General features: G+C 38.0%; 1 protein-coding gene across 6 annotated transcripts in view; it reads right to left on the minus strand.

Annotated features, from left to right (window-relative positions):
- Positions 1-22,200, minus strand: part of LTBP1 (latent transforming growth factor beta binding protein 1) — a 156,746-nt gene that overhangs the window by 63,071 nt on the left and 71,475 nt on the right. For 4 of the 6 annotated variants that reach the window (XM_068414396.1, XM_068414372.1, XM_068414382.1 and 1 more), the window contains 7 exons: positions 15,160-15,282; positions 13,446-13,613; positions 9,982-10,215; positions 7,995-8,017; positions 6,873-6,975; positions 6,177-6,275; positions 814-939 (listed from right to left, as the gene is read on the minus strand). In XM_068414396.1, the coding sequence (XP_068270497.1) occupies positions 814-939; positions 6,177-6,275; positions 6,873-6,975; positions 7,995-8,017; positions 9,982-10,215; positions 13,446-13,613; positions 15,160-15,282 (876 nt within the window). The remainder of the gene's footprint in view (positions 1-813; positions 940-6,176; positions 6,276-6,872; positions 6,976-7,994; positions 8,018-9,981; positions 10,216-13,445; positions 13,614-15,159; positions 15,283-22,200) is intronic. The other 2 variants (XM_068414406.1, XM_068414387.1) reach the window with 1 other exon arrangement.

The following is a 22,200-nucleotide window of genomic DNA, read 5'->3' on the forward strand; positions in this document are numbered from 1 at the left end:
GTGTGTAAATTATTTTTTAATACTGTAGTTGCACCTGATAGCATGTGTATGAGTGTGAAGTTACTGAACTTTTGGTAGCATGAAAAGTTGATAGTGCATAATCTGGCAACGTGATGTAATAAACTCTTTCTGATCCAAGTTACAGAGGAACCAGCACACTCTGAGTGAAGGAAAGATACCGATACAGCTGCTTCAAAATCTGAAACAGCTTATGTAGAGCCAGTCTGGGCTCTGCCTCATGTTCATCAGAGCCTTCTGTTCCAGAACTTACTAGCTTTGAAGGGTATGAAGACCTCACTTTGCAGATCTCCTAATGTGCTTCTGGGATGTTTACAATATACCTTCTCTTTTCAGCAGAAGGTTGAAAAGAAAAATCTAACAAAATGACTGGATTTAGTCCAGCTGCAGAGCTGGTAGCTGGGCAAATCATTCTGAGAAACAGGCACTAATTTGGTCATTCTTTCTCCAAACAGAAGTGTATTTCTTCCTAGCAGACTGATGATTTTAGATACTTGATATAAAGCTGAGAAGAGATGGTCTGTCTAATCACTTTTTCTCTCCTCTCACAATGGGAAATGTGTACATTCAATTTAATTAAATTTATGTTCAGTTCTGAGCAGCTGAAAGGCTATATCAGAGACTAGCTGGCAAATTTTATTTGACATACAAAAACCAGTTTCTGTGTATTTTGGAAGCATTCAGTAGAGGAAGCAACTCCCGACTACACTGTAGCATATTTCCCCTGACCAGACTCTACATTTCAATCATTTCATAGCACAGTTATTTCAGATTTTTGAAAGCGTCCATTCATACCAGAGCACTTTGTCTGCTGATCGTTAAGTCTGTACCCCTCGTAGCAGATGCAAGTGTATCCCACAGGCAAATTAACACAGTGTCCTGCTCCACAGATATCAGGATTAACTGTACATTCGTTGATTTCTAAGGAAACAAAAAAAAGTTTAATGTTAAACTCTTCCACATAGTTCAGTAAGTACACAATATTCTGTAAAGCAAGTAGAAAGATCAGGCCTGAAAACAACTGTAAATCAAGTTTTTAAGTCCTGAGTTTCTGTAATGGATACCTTATCTGGAAGAATCTAGAAACCATCTAGGCTTTTGCTAGTGACATATTCTCATATCCCATCCAAGATCTATAAATGGGTACATAAAAAATAAAGTAAAATGAAGATAACATAAAATAAATATTTATACAATTTACCCTTTGCATCAAAGGTTAAGAAAATAACTGTAGTGGGTTTCTGATTGTTTTTACAGAATACCCATCTGTTAATGGCTTGGATATATTTTGTAAGATAAGGAGATTCAGATATGGGCAGCATTGGATGCTAAACTCTTAAAGCAGTTTTACAAATTCTCAAATTATATGTGTTACTGCAAAAAATACTAATGACTGTTTAGTTGCAATTTAAACCAAGGTTATACATCAGCATGAAATCGTAATTCCTGAAAAAGAAGTTACCATCCGTAAAGAAGAATCATTTATCCAGACTATTTAGAAACAGGTTACATTTAAATTTAACTAAATCTTAAAGTACAGAATTAAGGCACTCAAAACCATCTCAACTCTAACTGCATTCAGTTTTTTAAAATCAGTTTAGGATTTTGTCCTACAAATCTTACTTTATTTGTACTTTACTGTCTCTTAAATATCTGAACTACACTTGGAACTGTATCTGAACACCAGATTGATGTATTTGTTTATAGAACACAGCAATTTCTAGTTCCACTCCTTTTCCTGAGGAAAGAAAAAACAGCATAACATGGAAAATTACCATTTTTTTCTAACTGATGTGAGTTCCCAGGAGGGTAACCTCCTCCCCCCGTAAGGAAGCAAGGAGCTGGCTGGCAGAAGGGGCACAGTCACAGCAGAGCTGACTTCCAAATTCTGGTTTGACAATTACTATTAGTAGAACTTTCATATGGGACTGACAAACTAACTATAGTTAATTGAGGGAAGAAGATGAATGCTTACAGGACAGGATACTTTCTCTACTCTTACAGTAGATTCAAGAGGATTTAACTGCAGACAGAATCATACTTCAAACAACTGGGTGATTTAGAACCTGTGCATGTTGCGTGCAACTCAAAAATCCATTCCTGCACGAAGGAAAGCTATCTTTGAAGAGTTAAACTTTTATTAAAGCATGTGCAGTTTCTCCCTGTGAATGCAAACTGGGAAACCTCTTGGTAGGTTTAGATATCTCTGCTATATGAATTTTGGGGTTTTTGATCACGGGTCAGCCTCCACAATACCAAGCCTGCTGGTGACAGATGGGGTACACCTGTCTCAAAGGGGGAAAAGGATCTTTGTGCAGGAGTTAGCAGGGTTCACTGAAAGAGCTTTAAACTAGATTTGAAGGGGGAAAGTGATAAAACCAGGCTTGCTAGAGATAAGCCTGCGGGCAGCACACCAGTGTTTGTGGGATGGTATGCTAGTGAGGTTCTTCGGTCTGCCGTCTCAGTGGAGGTAGGGGATGGAGAACCATGTGACAGCAAAGATAAAAGGGTTATTGATGGGTTAGAAATCATGGAAGCACCTGAGAATTCTTCATACAGGAATTAGGGCTTCTCCCCCGACAAAGGTGGCAGGATCAATAGCCTAGCTGAAGTGCACCTACACCAATGCATGCAGCATGGTCAACAAACAGGAGGAGCCAGCAGCCATTGTGCAGCAGGAAAACTATGACATAGTTGCCATCACGGAAACATGGTGGGATGACTTGCACAACTGGACTGCTGTGATGGATGGCTATAAACTCTTCAGATGAGATAGACAAGGTAGGAGAGGTGGTGGGGTGGCCCTCTATGTCAGGGAGTGTTTTGACTGTCTAGAGCTTGAGGATGGTGATGATAGGGTTGAGTGTTTATGGGTAAGAATTGGGGGAAGGCCAACAAGGCAGATATCATGGTGGAAGTCTGTTACAGACCACCCAACCAGGATGAAGAGGCAGATGAAATACTCTATAAGCAGCTGGGAGAACTCTCACAGTCGCTAGCCCTTCTCGTGAGGGACTTCAACTTACCGGATGTCAGCTGGAAATACAACAGTGGAGAGGAAACAGTCTAGGAGGTTCCTGGCGTGTGTGGGAGATAACTTTCTCACACAGCTGGTGAGTGAGCTAACTGGGGAAGGTGCCTCGATGGACCTGTTGCTTGCGAACAGAGAAGGACTTGTGGGTGATATGACGGTTGGAGGCTGTCTTGGGCATAGCGATCACAAAACGATAGTTTTCAATTCTTGGAGAAGTAAGGAGAAGGATCAGCAGAACTGCTACCTTGGACTTCCACAGAGCAGACTTTGGCCTGTTTAGGAGCCTGGCTGGCAGAGTCCCTTGGGAGACAGTCCTGAAGGGCAAAGGAGTCCAGGAAGGCTGGACACTCTTCAAGATGGAAATCTTAAAGGCACGGAGCAGGCCATCCCCATGTACCAAAAGATGAGCTGGTGGGGAAGACCAGCCTGGCTGAACAGAGAGCTTTGGCTGGAACTCAGGAAAAAAAAAAGAGACTTTATGACATTTGGAAGCAGGGGCAGGTGACTCAGGAGGACTACAAAGATGTTGTGAGGCTATGCAGGGAGAAAATTAGAATGGACAAAGCCCAACTAGAACTTAATCTGGCCACTGCTGTAAAAGACAATAAAAAATGTTCCTATAAATATTTTAGCAACCTCCTCTTTAGCAAGAGGAGGGCTAGGGAGAATCTCCATCCTTTACTGGATGCAGGGGGAAACAGTGACAATAGATGAGGAAAAGGCTGAGGTGCTTAATGCCGCCTTTGCCTCAGTCTTCAGTAGTAACATCAGTTTTCTCCAGGTACTCAGCTCCCTGAGCTGGAAGAGAGGGACAGGGAGCAGAGTGAAGCCGCCATAATCCATGGGGAAATGGTTAGCAACCTGTTACACCACTTAGACACACACGAGTCTATGGGGCCAGATGGGATTCACCCAAGGGTACTGAGGGAGCTGGCGAAAATGCTCAACAAGCCACTTTCCATCATTTATCAGCAGTCCTGGCTAACTGGGGAGGTCCCAGTTGACTGGAGGTTAGCAAATGTGACACCCATCTACAAGAAGAGCCAGAAGGAGGATCCGGGGAAGTACAGGCCTGTCAGACTGACCTCGGTGTCAGGAAAGGTTATGGAGCAGATCATCTTGAGTGCCATCACGGGGTACATACAGGACAACCAGGCGATCAGGCCCAGTCAGCATGGGTTTATGAAAGGCAGGTCCTGCTTGACTAACCTAATCTCCTTCTATGACAAGGTGACCCACTTAGTGGATGAGGGAAAGGCTGTAGATGTTGTCTACCTAAACTTTAGTAAAGCCTTTGACACTGTTTCCCACAGCATTCTCCTGGGAAAACTGTTTGCTCATGGCTTGGATGGGTGTACGCTTCACTGGATAAAAAACTGGATGGATGGCTGGGCCCAAAGAGTTGTCGTGAATGGGGTTAAATCCAGTTGGTGGACGGTCACAAGTGGTATTCCCCAGGGCTCAGTATTGGGACCAGTTCTCTTTAATATCTTTATCAATGATCTGGACGAGAGAATCCCAGATGACACCAAGTTAGGTGAGAGTGTTGATTTGCTGTAGGGTAGGAAGGCTCTGCAGAGGCCAAGTGTCGGGTCCTGCACTTTGCTCACAACGACCCCATACACCACTACAGACTTGAGGAAGAGTGGCTGGAAAGCTGCCTGGCAGAAAAGGACCTGGGGGTGTTGATTTATAGCCAGCTGAACATGAGCCAGCGGTGTGCCCAGGTGACCAAGAAGGCCAACAGCATCCTGACTTGTATCAGAACTAGTGTGGCCAGCAGGACTAGGGAAGTGATCATCCCCCTGTGCTTGGCACTGGTGAGGCTGCATCCTGAATACTGTGTTCAGTTTTGGGCCTCTCACTACAAGAAAGACATTGAGGTGCTGGAGCAAGTCCAAAGAAGGGCAACAAAGCTGGTGAAGGGTCTAGAGAAAAAGTCTGATGAGAAGAGGCTGAGGGAACTGGGGTTGCTTAGTCTAGAGAAAAGGAGGCTGAGGGGAGACCTTACTGCTCTCTACAACTACCTGAAAGGAGGTTGTAGTGAGGTGGGTGTAGGTCTCTTCTCCCAAGTAACAAGTGATAGGATGAGAGGAAATGGCCTCAAGTTGCACCAGGAGAGGTTTACATTGGATATCAGGAAAAATTTCTTCACGCAAAGGGTTGTCAAACATTGGAACAGGCTACCCAGGGAAGTGGTGGAGTCACCATCCCTGGAGGTACTTAAAAGATGGGTAGATGTGGTGCTTAGGGACATGGTTTAGTAGTGGACTTGGCAGTGCTAGGGTAACGGTTGGACCTGATGATCTTAAAGGTCTTTTCCAACCAAAATGACTCTATGATTCTATATACAATACTGCATCTTAAAGTATTTCCCTGGATATTGCACAATTTCTTCAAAGCCTGTGTTAATTCTGAGACTAGCCAATGCGACATTGTAATGCTCTCATGTATACACACACAGTACATTCACTTTTTTGTTTTCAAATTTACAGCAAGTGAAATTTTCACACCTTTTGGACACAGCCATCACTTAGACAAGTTTCAGCTATGACAGAAGCATTACTTGCATTTCCGTTTTTTCACTTCTTGACACATGGATGTAGAAAAGACAACTTTAATACATCAAAAAAGGAAGAAGCACTAATGTAAAAAGAACATTTCAAAATAGATCTTACAGTAACTCCCCATCTGCTTTTTGTAGAACATGCTGATATACATCCCACGAAGTCTACATCTCTCAAAGAACACGATCACATATACTTCATGAACACAAGTGCAGATTGTCTAAAGACTTGACTTGTGGCCAAGAAGTCTTCAGTTCTGGACTTCAGGTGCAGATCATGTAGTTTGAGGTGGAATTATTAATTTTTCCTTCTATTATTTATTTGTGGGCACAAAAATGGCAGATACATCCTGGGAGGGCCCAGTCCTGGTTCTGTGGACAGTACCCTCATTGCTGTGCTGTTCTGTACTTTCTATGTCTCCCCAGAGTATTCCTTTCTGTTCTACAGACATATTCTCTTTGCTATTATAATTCAGAAGTAGCATGAAACAAGTTATAGTGTCAGGAACTCAGAGTCATTTCTTAATTTATTTTAGTTCTAAAAAGGAAGTACAATACCTGTAACTTGAGTAGGTGCAATTACTTGACTTGCACTCGAAGTAGAGATTTCAGGAGCAACTTCAACAGGCAGAGGAGGAGATGTCTTCTCAATCACTACTGTGTGACATGGAATGGAAATCAATCACATAAAAAAAAACAACCTTAAAGCATTAAAAAAAAAAACCCTTAAAGAATTCACACATGATACTGAACGAGCCAGACACTTATGGAGCTTTTCATTAGTTTATTCTGCTTAGATCTGGAGTATAAAAAAAAGTATAATTGGGTTTTCCATCATTCTACTGCTTGTGAAAAAAACCTGAGATGCTAAAGAAAGCAAGCACAATAGTAAAACTTTTGCAGTGAAAGTTATGCATAAATCTACAAGGAGGCACCTAAGTAAAGTCTCCACTTGAAAGGGGTATAAGGCCTCAACTCTGCTGACATTAAAATTCTCATGTACATAATCCAGGATATCACTTTTGCCTAAAACATGCCTTTGTCTCCTGACAAGTCACCCAGCCAGTGTCAACCTCTCAATTCCTCCCACTTCAGCTTCCATGATTGTTTTTTTTTCTCTATTCTGCTAATGGAAAAATTGCTTGTGAAGCTGCAATCAATTTTTCATTAACCTCTGTTACAATTGCTACCTTCCCATTCTTTGAAGAATTGTAAGCACTCTCTCATACTGAAAGACAAGTTAAAACAAGTTACCTGGAAACTGTGGATGCAGGTTAATTGTTGAAATTCCAGGAGAAAGCTGAGGCTGTCCAGGCTCTAGATGAGGCTGCTTTTCTTGATCAAGGGAAGCTAATTCCTACAAGAATTATTAAAAATTTACATTGTGAAAACATTCTCTTAATTCAGCTGTCATAACAACCCACAAACTCCTGGCTTGAGATGCTGCTAACATTCTCACATGAGTGCCTTTTGGTAGCAGATCATTAATTACCACCAATTTAAGCCTGAAAGAACATGGAATACTATGTTTACACAATGGCATACAATTTAACATTGATTTTACTTGAAGAAGCCACTTCAAGGAGCTTCTAATTGTATCTTTGGCTTTGTCCCTCCATAGTTCTCCCATCCTCTAGTCTTTAATTGCTTCTGAAGAGTATTTAACTGCAGTTCAGCACTACACAAAAGTATACAATCACATATGTCTCTAAGTCTTTGACCACTGTGAAAGGTTCTCTCTTAGCTATTGCACTGATCATCTTATTTTCATAAAAGTGTTAGATACTTGTAAGTCTTTAGGAAAAGCAAATGAAGTACGGCTGCAGTTATTCCTAATGAATTCCATTATCTTAAGCACAGGAAACCTGGAACCTCCAGAATGGGGGACTTAACACAGATACATACCTGCTCTTCTCCACCAAATACACACCAACCCAAAAAACCCCTAGGAAACTAACTTAGGCATTAATACAAGTCTCTTAAGCAGGTGTCACAAATGCTTCTCCAAGCTTCATACTGTTTCTCTCCAACTCATTTTCTCTAGCTGTCAATATCTGTGTCTCTCCTTCATACTGTCTGCATTTTCCAATATCCTCTTTAAAATACAGGCACCAGAATGGGACAGAACAACACAGTACTAGACCCTCCACCAATGCCCTAAAGAGAGGTTAAAGTAATCTCTTTCCTGTACCTCACTACCTGCCTGTTTTTATATATAATAATAACACAAGCTCTTTTTGCCTCAGAGTTTATACTGTAAGTCCACAGTGAGCTTTTTGCTCCTCATAAATCCTAAACCATTTTCAGAGTTATCATATTACATCTTGTACACATGGTCTGCATCCTAATTCCTAGATAAATCACATCATTTTTTACCTGATCAGGGGCTGCAGTTGCCACTGAAACCAGAAAGAAAAAAGAAAATTAATCAATTCTCACATAGCATTTACTTACACATTCTATTTAAAACTACCAGCACATTTGAAAGTGGTTGCTGCCATCGCAGAAAAATTTCAGGCTCTAACCTCATCCCAAAGTGGTGCAAACTTGCAGTAACGTTCCTGAAGCAAGCGTAAAAACTAACCTGAAACCAGAAGATTCTACACACTGACCAACGCTTACAATTACTTACTCAATATTCAGCTGCATTACAGGTTTCTCAATCGTTTCCTTTGAAACAATCCGAGAAACTCACAGGTTATTAACTCACTGATTAAACTTTTTTAATTATTTCCAAGGAATATCAACATCTGTAATTATTTTAAAGGCAAATTAATATCATAATGATATATAACAAACCGTTAATAAGTTTGCAAGAATTTATTGTAAAAAAAAAAAAATCAAGTTTTGAAATTTGCCTTTTCTTTAAGCAAGCAAGAGTGGTTTGGGTTGTTTTTTTTTTCTCTACAAAAGTGACTTTTTTTTCTGGGAAGGAGAGGTAGAAATTTCATTAAAGTTTTTACTTTCCATTGCAGTTCGCCTTTTTTGAATTTGTCTTTTACTGATGAAAATCTATATGTTTCTGTAAAAAACTAAGAATATTTTTCTTTTCACCATCAACATTTTCCACAGGATAGCTTTAAAAAAAAAAAAAAAAAAAAAAAATCACTCTTCTTGCTTTAGTTTCTTCAGTATTAGCAGGGAGGCTGATTATCCGAACTAGGAGAACTTCTAATAAAATCTCAAAAATTCCAAATGTAAACATATCCAAAAATGGAATTTTATGACATTGTTGTGTCATTACTGACTTAGAGGAAGCATATTTTTTAAAGTTTTTTATTTTAAAAGAACAATACTCCTTTTTTTTCATGCAGATTCTCTAAGATTTATTAGAATGTGGCAATCTTTCCAATTACTGAAGTAATATTTTAGCAAATGACACATCACTTTTTTGCCATTTTGTAACACAGAAAAGTCCAGAGGTTTATGCGAGATTTTATAATCCAGCACAGTCCATAAGTATATTTGAATTGCTTATTTTTCTCTCCAGATTCAGTTTAGCTCCATTTTCTTTTTGAAAGCAAAACCAGAGCAGTGATTTTAACTGCAAAGTAACCCGTGTCGCACAGAATTTTGCACAGTTAATTGACTGAAACTCTTCCTAATAACAGCCTGACATACAGATACATAATTGTTACTTGGGAATAACCTATTAAGAAGTCAATACCATGAGAGGGTTCTTCAGCAATGTATCCCTCCTTGTCTACAGTTAGTTCACCCTAAGTCTGCTGGCAATGTATTTATAGCAGTGCTGCTTTCTGCATTTCTTTGCTTCTGCATTTGTTTTAGACTCAGGACAATCTCGGCTGCTACAAGTTTTTAGAGGAGCTTGCAGAAAACGAAGTCTGAGAAAAATATCTTAGAGGAGTCAACTAATTGTCAAACAGCCCAGCAGAGAGGGGCTGATCCAACATGGCCATGTCCGGGCGTGCACAGACCGTATGAAGGGGAAGCATGCCCACATCAGGTGGTGCTAATCTACAGGAGTGTACAGAAGGAAGACAATGAAAACCTCTTAGCTTCTGCCACCCTAAATACTAGTAAATCAAAGCCTGAGTTGTCCTTTTTCATATGTTAGAGATTATAAATATATTTATAAAAGTCTTACAACAAATATGTACTATTTCTTATAATAAAAATTAATGAGATTAAAGCACTCTCTCTCCCCTTGGTGTTCTCAGCATCTGGTAGGAGCTATACATAAAATTTCAGAAGTAAATCACATAACACAATACACTCCATGACATGGAACGCTGCTGTGGGAAGAGACACCTCTTCGTCCGGCACAGCTACTCCGCAAAGAAACATACCATTGAAGACACATGCATAGAAATATAGAAAGACTAAATTTTCCCACTCTCACCTTCTTGCACAGCCATCTCAGTCTCACTTTTCTGTGAGAAGGTCAGTGCCTCCACTGGCTCTTCCTTTGCTGGGAGAGGTGGAGGAGAAGTACCTTTAGCAACAGGTTGAGTAATCGGGGTCTTGCCAATGACAGGTGGCTGTACTCTAACTGCAGGGTGATGATATAGCTTGTTTCTGTGAGGGCCAGAAACCGTATAACCCATTCCACCAGGGCAGATTTCCTTAAAAGCAGCTAGATTTGGGATGGGAAAATATTCCTTTTAGGAGTCTAAAAGTGCAAAATGTTGACATAGTGGAAAATATAATGACTACCACTAATAAATTTAATCTCATATTGTATGTACATTTTTACAAAAAATATTTAAAGACAAGCTATGCATTGCACGCTAATATGACTGAGCATTCTCCCAAAAGCATGTTCTGGCTGTTATTCCCAGGAGGTTTCCACTCCACTTTACCACCTTTCTTCAGTTATGTTTAATCTACCATTATATCAAGATAATTTTTTGTATTAATCCTCTTCAAACAGTATATCCTTTCAAAATATAAATTTAAATATGCAAATTATCACAATCTACAATGCATAAGGAATGAAGATCACTATTTCTATCTTTCTCTTTTTGCAGAAACCAAGGAAAAAAAGCTCACCACCCTATACTAGAGGAGCAGAAGAATATCAACCAGTAACAACATTCATTCACAGTATCCCATTTGACTACACCAAAGTCATACCAGACCTGATCCAAATTGCACTGAATTGAATAAGTCTTTCCACTGACCTCAGTGGGCTGGATAAAAACAAGATGGGGATCATAAAAAGCCAAATCACCACTGGAAGAGAGGGGAAATAATCTCATTTATAAAGCTGCTACAGAAGAAGGTAATGAAAGTCAGGCAGTAGCACCTGCTCTGATCTCTGCAGCCACTCTAAATGAGCATCAGGTTTTGCAGTCCTAGTGGAAGACTAGAATGAAAAAGAAATACAGGTCAGCCTTCCTCCCCATCAAAGATAAGAGCTACGCTCCTGTCAGGGACAGGGAGACCTTCAGGAGTCTTGAGGAGGCAGTGCTTCATTGTGCTCATTGCTCTAGGTAAAGCTATGTTGGGATGAAACACCAAATATTTAGTCTCCCATGTGCCCGATGTGATTTCTTACAACTTCTTAAGAGATGTGCAGAGTAGGGCATTGGTGATTTCACAAATTCTGCTTTGAACACATCAGGGTTTTAAAATGAATTAGCATCTAAAATAAAAACACAAAACACTAGGTATATGTACTCCACAGATTAATTCGTTAAATTATACATTAAATTTCAGTATGCATTAGTTGCATACTGTGTTCTGAAGGTGTCTTAGCTATAGAAAAGATGAAGGGTCAAACTGATTACATGGAGTGGATTCAGAATGATGAAACTGGGGAATCCTAATTTAAAAAAAAAAGTTGTTGGGAAAACTTGCCATCAAAACTTGCCACAAAAACACCCAAGTGAGGGTGGGAATTCCGGTCAAACGAGGAAGACAGAAAATTTGATGCCTGTCCCTTCAGATGCATACTTGGGATGTAGGAAATATTGTTTCAGGTCATATTCTCTCAAGTGCAGAATAGAAATGTGAACCTTATTCTACCACAGCTCTGGTAAGTGCTCTCAACACCCGGATATACAAAGCTGGCCTCTCTCAGTCTCTCTTTTGGACCTGGTCTACTTTGAACAAATATTTTAAAAGCTATCAGAGCACGAGATCATGACTTTTTAATTCAATGATTCTTAAATTAACATGGGATGCTGCAGTAAATACATTACCCCATTCTTGAGTATCCCACTTTCACACATTTTTCATAGAAAACTCTGAAAGATTATGAATTTAACCTGTTATAGAAAGGAACATATTTTTAAATCATGAAACCTGCCATGAAATGGGAAAAGTGTTTCCCACACAGCTCATCAGAATTTTCTACTCACAGATTTTCTCTGAAGTCTTTTCATTAAGAAAAAGCACTAAAATAACCAATTCCACATAATATTCAACGATGTACTTTTTATGATTAGAGAGCAGTCAACTCTGCAAAAAGATACTGCTCCAGAATACACACACTTGGGCATAAAGCCTCATTCAATATTCTCATAGATGTAAAGCATCTGTGTTTAAATTGTGAGTCATCTGATGACAATATATTTTTTCTCCATTAAAAAAACATAGAAATATTATTTATCTGAAAGTGAACTGGACTTTTAAAATCTTAATCAGTGATATATTAACCCAATGGTCATGCAGGAAACAATGGCTGTAAAAACCAATTAAAATGCTCAAAAATGTTGGTCTCTTCCATTTCTGTAAGCCCAACTTAAAAAATGCATCTGCTGCTCTCCTCATGTCTCTGCTGCTAGCTGTGGATTTCCTGAAGCAGCTAGCTAGTTTTGAAAATCTGAATATTTATAAGATACTCCAGAGGAATACATGACCTATATCATAACAGTGACATCTGCATCAGCGACTTCAGTAAGAACAGTGGATTGCCATTACAAATACCTGTGCTAAAATACTGGACAGGCTGGACGATGTATATTACAATAAGCAATGATGCTTTTAAACAAAAGATGAATTTGACCATACATCTGAACAAAAAATAATATTCATTTGATTTTGACTGAAGACTCCAACTTTGGTCATTTAAGTTTTAAGCAAAATCAGAGAATAGAAAGTACTCAAAAACAGCAATCAGTATCTACAATTTGTGGCATCTTAATCTATGAGCAGCCTAAATAAGGGTGGTGACCAACCAAGCTGGTATATTCCAAGTCCTTATATATTTAAAAACCAGCAGGACTCCAAGTGAACACTGATAATACAAGTGAGCTTTATGTATGAAGTAAGGAATTGTTTAAGTGAAAGGTGGCATGAAATGTTTAACTACCAGTTTATTGTTAAGAAGGCAACACCATACTTAGGACGTTCCTCAAAATGGATGGTAAAGATATGAAGTAAGGTTAGAAAGCAGAGATCCCATACATATCCCACTAACTGTAATGTGAACTACAACACGTTTTTCTGTAACCTAATTCTCAAAAGCTGCTATCCTTTCACCGGTGCCTTTAACAACTGAAGAATATTAATTAGATTTTGGGTTAATTTCCCTGTATCTATGGTCAGAATATAATGTACAATAAATTTATCTTCATATGATGGAGAATCAAAGTTCAAAGACATATTCTGAGATGCAAATATTGTTACTCCGGAATTCTGTCACAACATATCAAAGATAATTCCTTTGTTTTAATCACAAATCCCTATGAATAAAACTATTATATATGTGATTATTCTACTATCACATAGAGAACTATCATAACTTATTGATGGACACTTTTTGTGTAAAATCAATTCTTGGATTTTTATTTTTTTAAAGCATGCACAACAAACACAGGGTAGGGGCAAGAGCTTGCATTTTTAACAGACAGTTCTTACCTGTTCCTGGAAGCGGACACTTCTCACAGTGCGGGCCCCAGGCTTTGCCAACACTGCAACAGCAAAGCTGCTTGCTGAGCTGAACAGAAAGAGGATGCATGCATTGCTTTCCTGCACTAACAAACCGGTAGCACGGTCCTTTCTCTTCAGCAACTATAGGATTATCAGCTGCAATGAAAGTGGAAGAGAGGATGGTACTGTTCACATGAAAAGCAACACAGAAACACCACTAGATTTCCAACACCAGTTAAGTGGATTAATATTACCATCTGCACAAGTTTTATTTTAAGCACCTATCTCAAGCCATAATCACAACATAAAAGAAAATTCTTATTTCACATCAAACACTCATGAATTCCAACTCATCCTGGACCAAGGATAAAAAGTATTTAAAAAAAAAAAAAATTTCCAAACCAGCCGTTGCCAGGCTGCCACAATAAAGAGTCAGAATCAGCGCTCTCATTTGTACACAAGTCCAACTGCTGAAGACTAAGGTCAGTTACTGGCAATACACAGTTGTGTGAAGCCACATAGCCACTGGAACATTCAGCTGTAAGTAGGCTACATAAATAAGACTCCAAAGGGATTAAGTATCATACATGACACTTTTTTTAATAAAAGAGACAACTATATATTTACATTTTGTTACACTTAGTTTTAATGTGGAAGAGCCAAAGGCCATAAGCTATGACTAGTACAAGGTAACAGGAAGCTGAGATCCATCCAGCTTTCTAATTTATGCATCCATATTAACATACAGTTAACAGTTCTAGGTAGTATGTTCACTTAACTAAAAAAATACAAAGACTATCCGATTTTCAACATCACATGTAAAAGCAAAAATGAAAACCAACTGCTTTTTTCTGGTGTTAAACTGAAAAGTGATAAGAAATTCTTCAAAATGCTGAAAAACATTCCCGGTAATTGAGTGTCATTAATTAGTAGCATAAGATAATTATGCTGAAAAAATGAAAGAATTCACCTATGGGTCTAGATTATATTTTATAAATCTAAAGATAACTCAGATAAGGATCTTAGGAAATGAGATATTTTTCACTTGTAAATATTCTTCCCAAAAAACTTAAAGTGAGAAATTTAGTTGTTCTCTATGCCTTCTTTTCTTCTTGCAGAGGTAGTTGATTTCAAACTAAATAAAAGCTGATTAACAGAGGAAAATATTTGCATTCATGCTGTTCACAAATTTTTTCTTTCTCCTAATTCCTTCTTAATTTTTAATCCTTCTTAATCAGAAGGAAAATATGCCAAAGATCATCCTGGGCTCAATGGAAACTACCCAGGTCAAAGCTGCAGAGGTGGAAGAGAGCAGGGCAGGATGCAAAGATGATTTTGCCTGGGGAAGTAGCAGAGAGGGGGGAAAAAAATTGTGGGAAGTAGAACTCCAGGCTGGTGAGAGAGACTGAGTGTGTATGAGGAGGTTGGATGTGGCCTTGAAGGTTTTGTGACAAGAAAACCAGGACAAGATGGCAAGGATCCTGGACAGCCACTGGTGGAGACCAAGGCTTCCAGGACAAAGAGACAGAAAAGAGGCATGAACACTGAGATTGACTAAATAAAGTGAATAAGCTGAGAAGAGGAGGCAGGGATAGCAAAAAAGATGGGGACAGCTTAGATGAGTTGGGGCCAGTCAAATAAATCCTCATCTAAAGTGCAACTAAGTATCTATTTCGGTACTTTGATTAGCACTATTACTTACGTATGCATCTTGAGAGGGTAGGATCTGGCACAAACCCCATTTTGCAGGTACATCTGTAGCTGCCCATGGTATTCAAGCACTCACCATTAGGGCATACTCCCTGTAACTGACACTCATTGATATCTGTGGGAAAATTGAAAATAATCAGATACCAAAATATGTATTAATATTCTTTCCTCAGAAGTAATCTTTTTTAAAATATGTGCAGGAGAACTGTTTGTCACAAGTTAACACTCCAATCAACACTTTTTCCCACACTGACAACATTTGATTTATAACCTTTTAAAACACTGCTGAGAACATAACAGAAGAACAATTACATTTATACATCATTCTCAAGTACTCTGAATTAAAAAACAAATACACTTTGACTGGCTTATCAACCCCTCTTTTCCTGACTAGATGATTGCTTGCTCAGTCAAATGCAACTCACAAGAACATTCACAGAGACAAGTTTTAAGAAATGTAGTATGTTTTATACAGGATGGAACACTGCTTGACACATCTAATACAGTTTTTATTAGTATCTGCTAGTGCCTGAAGGTTCGTTGTGCTGGAAGAAGCACAACACAAAAATACCTTCTCTAGCCTAAAGAGCTTACCATCTTAATAGCAAGAATAGGCTTCAGGAAGCACAGAGCACGTGATATGGGGCAAAAAGGATTTCATCCGTGGGAAGACAACTTTGTAATAATTAACAACTGTTTTGACAAAGTTTTCTGTTACGAGGTTACCTGCATCAGTGTCCCTTTCAGGGTCTCACTGATTTATTCTCCCATGCCCCAAGCATTGGGCCTCAGGCCTTTATCACACTTGGGGCTGTATCTATAATTCACTTACTCTTAGAATAGGACCTGTCCGACAATCATCATCTGGATACCATCTGTAACAAAGTCAGCCAAACTAGGATTTTATTTCACGAGAAAGTAAAAAATGTAGCTTGCATTGATAATCAAAACCTTAAAATAATAATAAAAAAAATTAAAAAAACCCCCCCTAATCTATAATTGTTTCTGTCATAAATTGTCGCATCTCCTCTTTCAGAAAAACAGAGACAGCACATTGAAACAGACCTACTTTAAAATGTTCACATGCATTATTTCTACGTAAGACTTTCCCTCCTTACCCCTAAGCTAGGAAAAAATGCCTGCCTTGCTGGGTAAACAAGCTTCAAGTGGAAGTCAGATATTCCAGCTAGCTCCTTGGAAATCAGGTATTAGTGATCATTTTATCTAAAATATATAATATTTATTACCTTTCCTCTTAGTTTTTATAAAACCTTCACCATTTTATTTGACCTCATTGTATGTTGCTGCCTGATTCAACACAATCAATGAGGGTAAGAAGTTGAATATGTAAAATATAACAGATGTGCTGGAGTTTGCTTTTGGAAACCTACAGAAAGAATCTTTCATGTTCCTACCTTCTTAATTTTTCTCCACAAGTTTGGCTACCTCTCCCACTACACAGGAGCACACAACTTAAGCTCACAGTAGAGCAGACTCTAGCAGTTGTCATGTCAGCTGTGAGTTTTTCCAAATATTCAGTGATGAGCTTATCCCTCAGCTCTTCCAATGCTATACCTAGTCTAGTATCTTGACACCACCTGGATCAACTTCGCCTCTATGCGCACTTAGCCACATATGGCAGAGTGGTAATTTATATCCTAGAACTTTGAATGAAATGTTGGAAACCACATGAATTACAAAGGATCAGCTCTGCCTCTGAGGAATTTTCAAGTGAAATTCCCAGACTACATGACTTTCTGACCTCAGAGGAAGTGGACTATTTAAAAAGGAGAATGGTATAAGAAAAGAACACAAAAACCTGCCGAAATATTCTCCTACAGCAGTCGACCTTTTGACCCATCCAATCTTTGAGCAGGAAGATGCCCCATATAAGCACAGGAGTATCTTATTTAAGGATTGCACTAGTACAGAATGTTTAGTAAGCTAGAGTTGTTCTGATGCACTCGATGAAAAATTTTTAGACAGTTTCTTCAGTTGATTAGCCTGACTAGGTTCTTTCTTTTACCCTGAAATCTCAAAATATGATTGAAGGCATCTAAAGAATGCCAACTGATCTGAAAAGGAAGATCATCGTTTCAATACCATTACCTTTTGTGACTATTGCAAGGAATGAACTTAAATCTTAACAGACAGCAAACCAAAGACTTTATTGAAACATCCCTGAATAGAAACATACTGATGCTGTTGTAAAGCTGTCGGGAGGAAAGGACCTATTGCTAACCCTCCACTTCCAAACATCAGGCACGACGAGGAGCATAACGGAAGAGAAGGCTATGAAATACCTGGAAGCTAATACAAAGCAAATACTGGAACACTCATGAACTGCTATTGAATTTTCTACCTGTTGGCAATTTGGGTTGTCAGATTGGTCCTCAAATGCTAAACCGTGGAACAATTCTACTTGCTTTGATGAAGCACTGACTGTCATCGGAAACAAGTCAGAGGAAGAGACAGTATGCTTTACTCTGAATACAGGAGAAATCTCTGTATCCGGGTTCATTTAAAAATTAAAATCCTCAACACAATTACACACAAATACAAAAATTATATACACACATACGTGCAAAAAAAAGGACATATAATTTTTGAGGAAGAGAAAAAACAGGAGAAATTAAGAGATGGAAGAAAGATAATATCAAAAATTAAAAATTAAGATACATATTTTTAACAAGGACTGTGTTCTTTTATTCTGATCTGACTTTTGCTTTTTATCATTTAATATTAGTTACTCATTGGTGTTGACATTGGTACATATAGTGAAAATAATCGCTCACTTTCTACATCGTAATAGCCAGACATTTTTAAACAACTTTCTCCCTTTACAAATTCTAAGTATATATTTTTATTTTCAGGAAAATTAACCTATACTACTGGGAAAAAAATGGAAGATATTTTCCAGGGGACTTACATAACATACTGCTTTTTCTGTCATTTTTTCTGGAATATATATACATGTAGAACAAGCAGAATTGCTTTGTCTAGTGAAGACAGCATTTAAATTTCAAACCAGTGAAAAAGTCAACTTATTTTAAATAATATTAATTTGACTTTGATTTTATAGTTCTTATTTTCAAGGAAAGACCAAGTTTCTTGTTTGTTAACCATTAAAATACATTGCTATTTGCTTATATATCATCATTATGGAAAACCTGGCACTTTTCCTTCCTGTCTAGGAGGATAGCTCTACCACTCTGCATGTATTTCAGCAAGGTAAGTAATTACATGGCTTAATATAACTGCATTCATACTTTCAAAGTTTAAAATTATTAATGATGCATTTTTCATTTATTAGATGATAATTTTACTCATTGTTTGCATCAAGCTTCATTTCAAGGAATGTTAAAAATCTCTATATAGATAAATTTATTATTTGAATACTGAAAGTATATAGGCATGCAAAACACAAAAAGTAAAATCCCACAAAGACACAGATAGATAAGAGAAAAAAAAAATTTATGAAACCTGCTTTCTAACTTGAATTTGAATAACTTTATTCACAACACTATTATCTGTACTATTCAAATGAAACATATCTTTTAAGTTTGTAGAACTATATCTGCATGTTGTAGAAGGAAAAAATGGTGTCTGTTGTTATAATTCTCAAGCAGTTTTACAACCTTGAATAACTTAGCTACTGAACTGAAATGCATATATATATATATTTACCGTGAAATGAAGAAAAAAAAATTTTGTTCTGCAGAAGGGGGTACAAAAACTGGCTTTGCGCTTGAACAAATTCTAGTTACAGGTTACAGACTTCAACTACCTGAGTGATCTTGAATATTTAGTAGCAAAACTGTGCAATTCGTATTTTATAACGAAAATTTTTTTTAACATAGCTTATATTTAAGTCTTTATACAGATAAACTCTAATTGTGAATTTTAAAGTAGACTGAATTTAAATATAATCTAAATAGAAATTATGCACATTTTTAGAGATCTGAACTTTAGTTCATGTCACTGCTGAGAAAAACTGGCATAGGAACGTATTGGATGCATTTGGTGATGCTGGGAGAATCCTGTTTGTAAAGGTTTCATGACATTATTTACTGAAGTAGTTAATTTGCAGGTAGATGGGGTCTTCCTATAATTCATCAATACACAGTCATTTTTCTTTCCAAATGACTGAACTATTCTGCAGGAAACATTCACAGATGCTGTCATTACTGTCTCTATTAAATCTCTTCCCAGATGAACTGTTCTTGTACATCTAATATTTAAAAACATAACACCCTATTCACATGTACTCTGTTATTGCTATTTAATGTGGGCACTGCTACATTTAAGTAACACCTTACACGTACGTAAATACCAATGAATGTTCCTTCTAGAGTTCCTGATACAGATATTTCTCTTGCTAAATTTGTCCAATTTTTGAAGTTAACTTTATTGTGCATGTTCTGATGCCTCAGCATAACTTAATTATAATGTATTTTTAATGTCACTTTTCCAAGTCATGTCTTTTCAATGAGCTCATAGAATTACTGAGCTGATGCTCTATGCAGAATTACACAAGCCTATCTAGGGATTCAACAGAAACAAGCCCCAGGTTGATAAAAAAAACCCTTCAAATTTTCAAAAGAAACATACATACACGTAGGAATAGTGTTTATTTAACAACTTTGGGTAAAAAAAAAAACCAAACAACATAACAAACCCTTCCAGATTTACTATCTACTTTATTTCAGACTGTGGTAAAAGGCCACCTACCCAAAATGTTTCCTACCACCTGCCAGCCTGACTAGCTGTGCAAATTTCACTGGGATCAACTTGTTCAGGCAGCTGGAAAAGAAATCTGATTCAAGATCAACAGACTTTTTTTTTTTTTTCTTTTTAGCCCTCTATTTCTTGTATATGGACATAAAGATTCCAGTTTTAAATTAATATAGCAATGAGAATTGATTTTTTTGTAAAAAATAGAGAAAAAGCTACTTTAAAGTTGTCTGAATAACCTTTTGTTGTGCAGAAGTACGAACTGATGACATGCTTGTAGAGTGCTTTGATCAAACACCTTCCTCTACACAGAGGAAATATTTTAAGGGGCTATGTAGCAGTACTATAAAACCATACATATGTAAATAAAGCTTTCTAAAGACCAACTAAATATTAATTTTCAGTTTCCAAGGAAAACACAGTAATGAAGTTCCACTGGTAAAAAGCCTCTGCATTAGTGATAGGGGAAAAAAAAAAGCTTAAGCAAGGAGATTTTCCACACAGCACCTTGCACGGCTCCACAGCAAACTCTCACAGTGGGTGCTGTTATTTATGATTTATAAGGCATTGATTTTGTAATAGTTGGTGCTTGATAATGTCAATGACTTGACCCTTCTCAATGGTAATAAACTGGTGTAACCTCACTGGCGTGAAAGAAGTGTTGTCATTCTGCACTGACTGACAGCCTGACCCTTTGCTGTTACTCTTTAGTATTATACATGGAACTGGTCCTTGACACACTGTGCTCCTAGATTTGGTAGTCTGTCCTTGTGAAAGTCTGACAAGAAATGAAAGCTTTACTTTTACTTTGGATCTGTTGAGATGGCAGTGGAAGCCACATGCCATCCCAGAGGCCCTCTTGGTGACTCCACTCATACAAGTTCATCCAAAGGCACAGAAGCTTTGCCATAACCAGGGTCTTGACAGTGGTGTTGCAGTACTGTACAGATGAGACTGCTGTGTCTCAGCCCCTCCTATGTCCTCTTCTAAGCACAGAGATTGATATATGGTGAGGTCAGCCACCACACTCTCTTCCAGAGCCACCATAGTGCTCCCAGATTCAAACAACCCAGACGCTGTAACCAAACCGCTGCTAATCTATCCCACAGTCTTCCCCACGAAAGAGAACTTAAAAACAACAGTTAGTGCTTGACACCTTCCCACGGATTTTTATAGGTCTACTGGGTCTCAGGTCAACCTACTCTCAGAAAATGTAATGTGTTAATGACTCACTGCCACTGAATTTCCTGGGAAAAAAAACAAGATAAAAAAACCATTTCCCAACTGAATGCTTGTCTGTTCATGTGAAGAGTGTGACTACAAACAAAGTAATCTTTATGACTTAAAAAAAAAAAACCAACCCTTCAAAATCAAACAGAAGTGAAGGAGGAAGATGTGAACAACATAAGACGGTATTCATTTAAACAAGAAAGCACAAGCACAGTTCTTCCTTGCTTGAAGACTCAAAACCTCAGTGGCTTTTCAACATCTCAATCTGTATTATAAGGGCTGGGCTCTTTTACTCAAGTATTGATTTACTTGTTTTCCTCTCTTACATGCATTGCACACTGGGGAATTGTGATCACTGAAAAAGAAATATATGAATCAAAACTCTAGAAGGAGAAAAGTTAGATATGGGATCAAATTCTGTTCTAAGGTACTTAAATTTAAGTGATAAAGTATTTATACACCTCATGGAAGGTTTCCCTCTGGGTAATGTATAGGTATTTCTGTACAGAAGGGCACAATGCACTAGAATCTCTTTCTCTCTTCATTGTACGATGATGCATGGAAGAACTCTGTGCTGGAGTGGAGGACATGTTGCAGAAGGTATTATCTTCCAATCCTCTGCTTGCATTCTCCAATTCTACAATAGCTTTTAAAGTAGATTAAAACAGTCTTTGGGGCTGCATTAGCTGCTGTTCCACACTACTTTGGCTCTCTGCTGCAAACCTACATGTACTGTTCTCCTACCTTTCCCTGAGCAATGGCATGCCTAATTCAATCACATTCAGGAAGTGAATCATTCCAGCTTTATTCCAGGATTAATGACACCATAACATAGACTGGGTATCCTTTCTCCAAGGATAACAAACCATGTCAAGTGTAAACATCCAATCCTAGGAAAAATTCCTGTGCCTGCTTATAACGAGATCTGTACCTCTCACTTACTGCTGAAAGAATATGCTTTGCTTGGTTACTGTAAAACATGCTGAGTGACTTACTGGGTGCATCATAAAGCTACTGTAACCTCCTTTAATTTGCCCATTTACTGAAATAACTTTACTAGATGCCTCAG

This window comes from Nyctibius grandis, chromosome 1 (genome assembly GCF_013368605.1).
Source record: "Nyctibius grandis isolate bNycGra1 chromosome 1, bNycGra1.pri, whole genome shotgun sequence".
NCBI classification, from domain to species: Eukaryota; Metazoa; Chordata; class Aves; order Nyctibiiformes; family Nyctibiidae; genus Nyctibius; species Nyctibius grandis.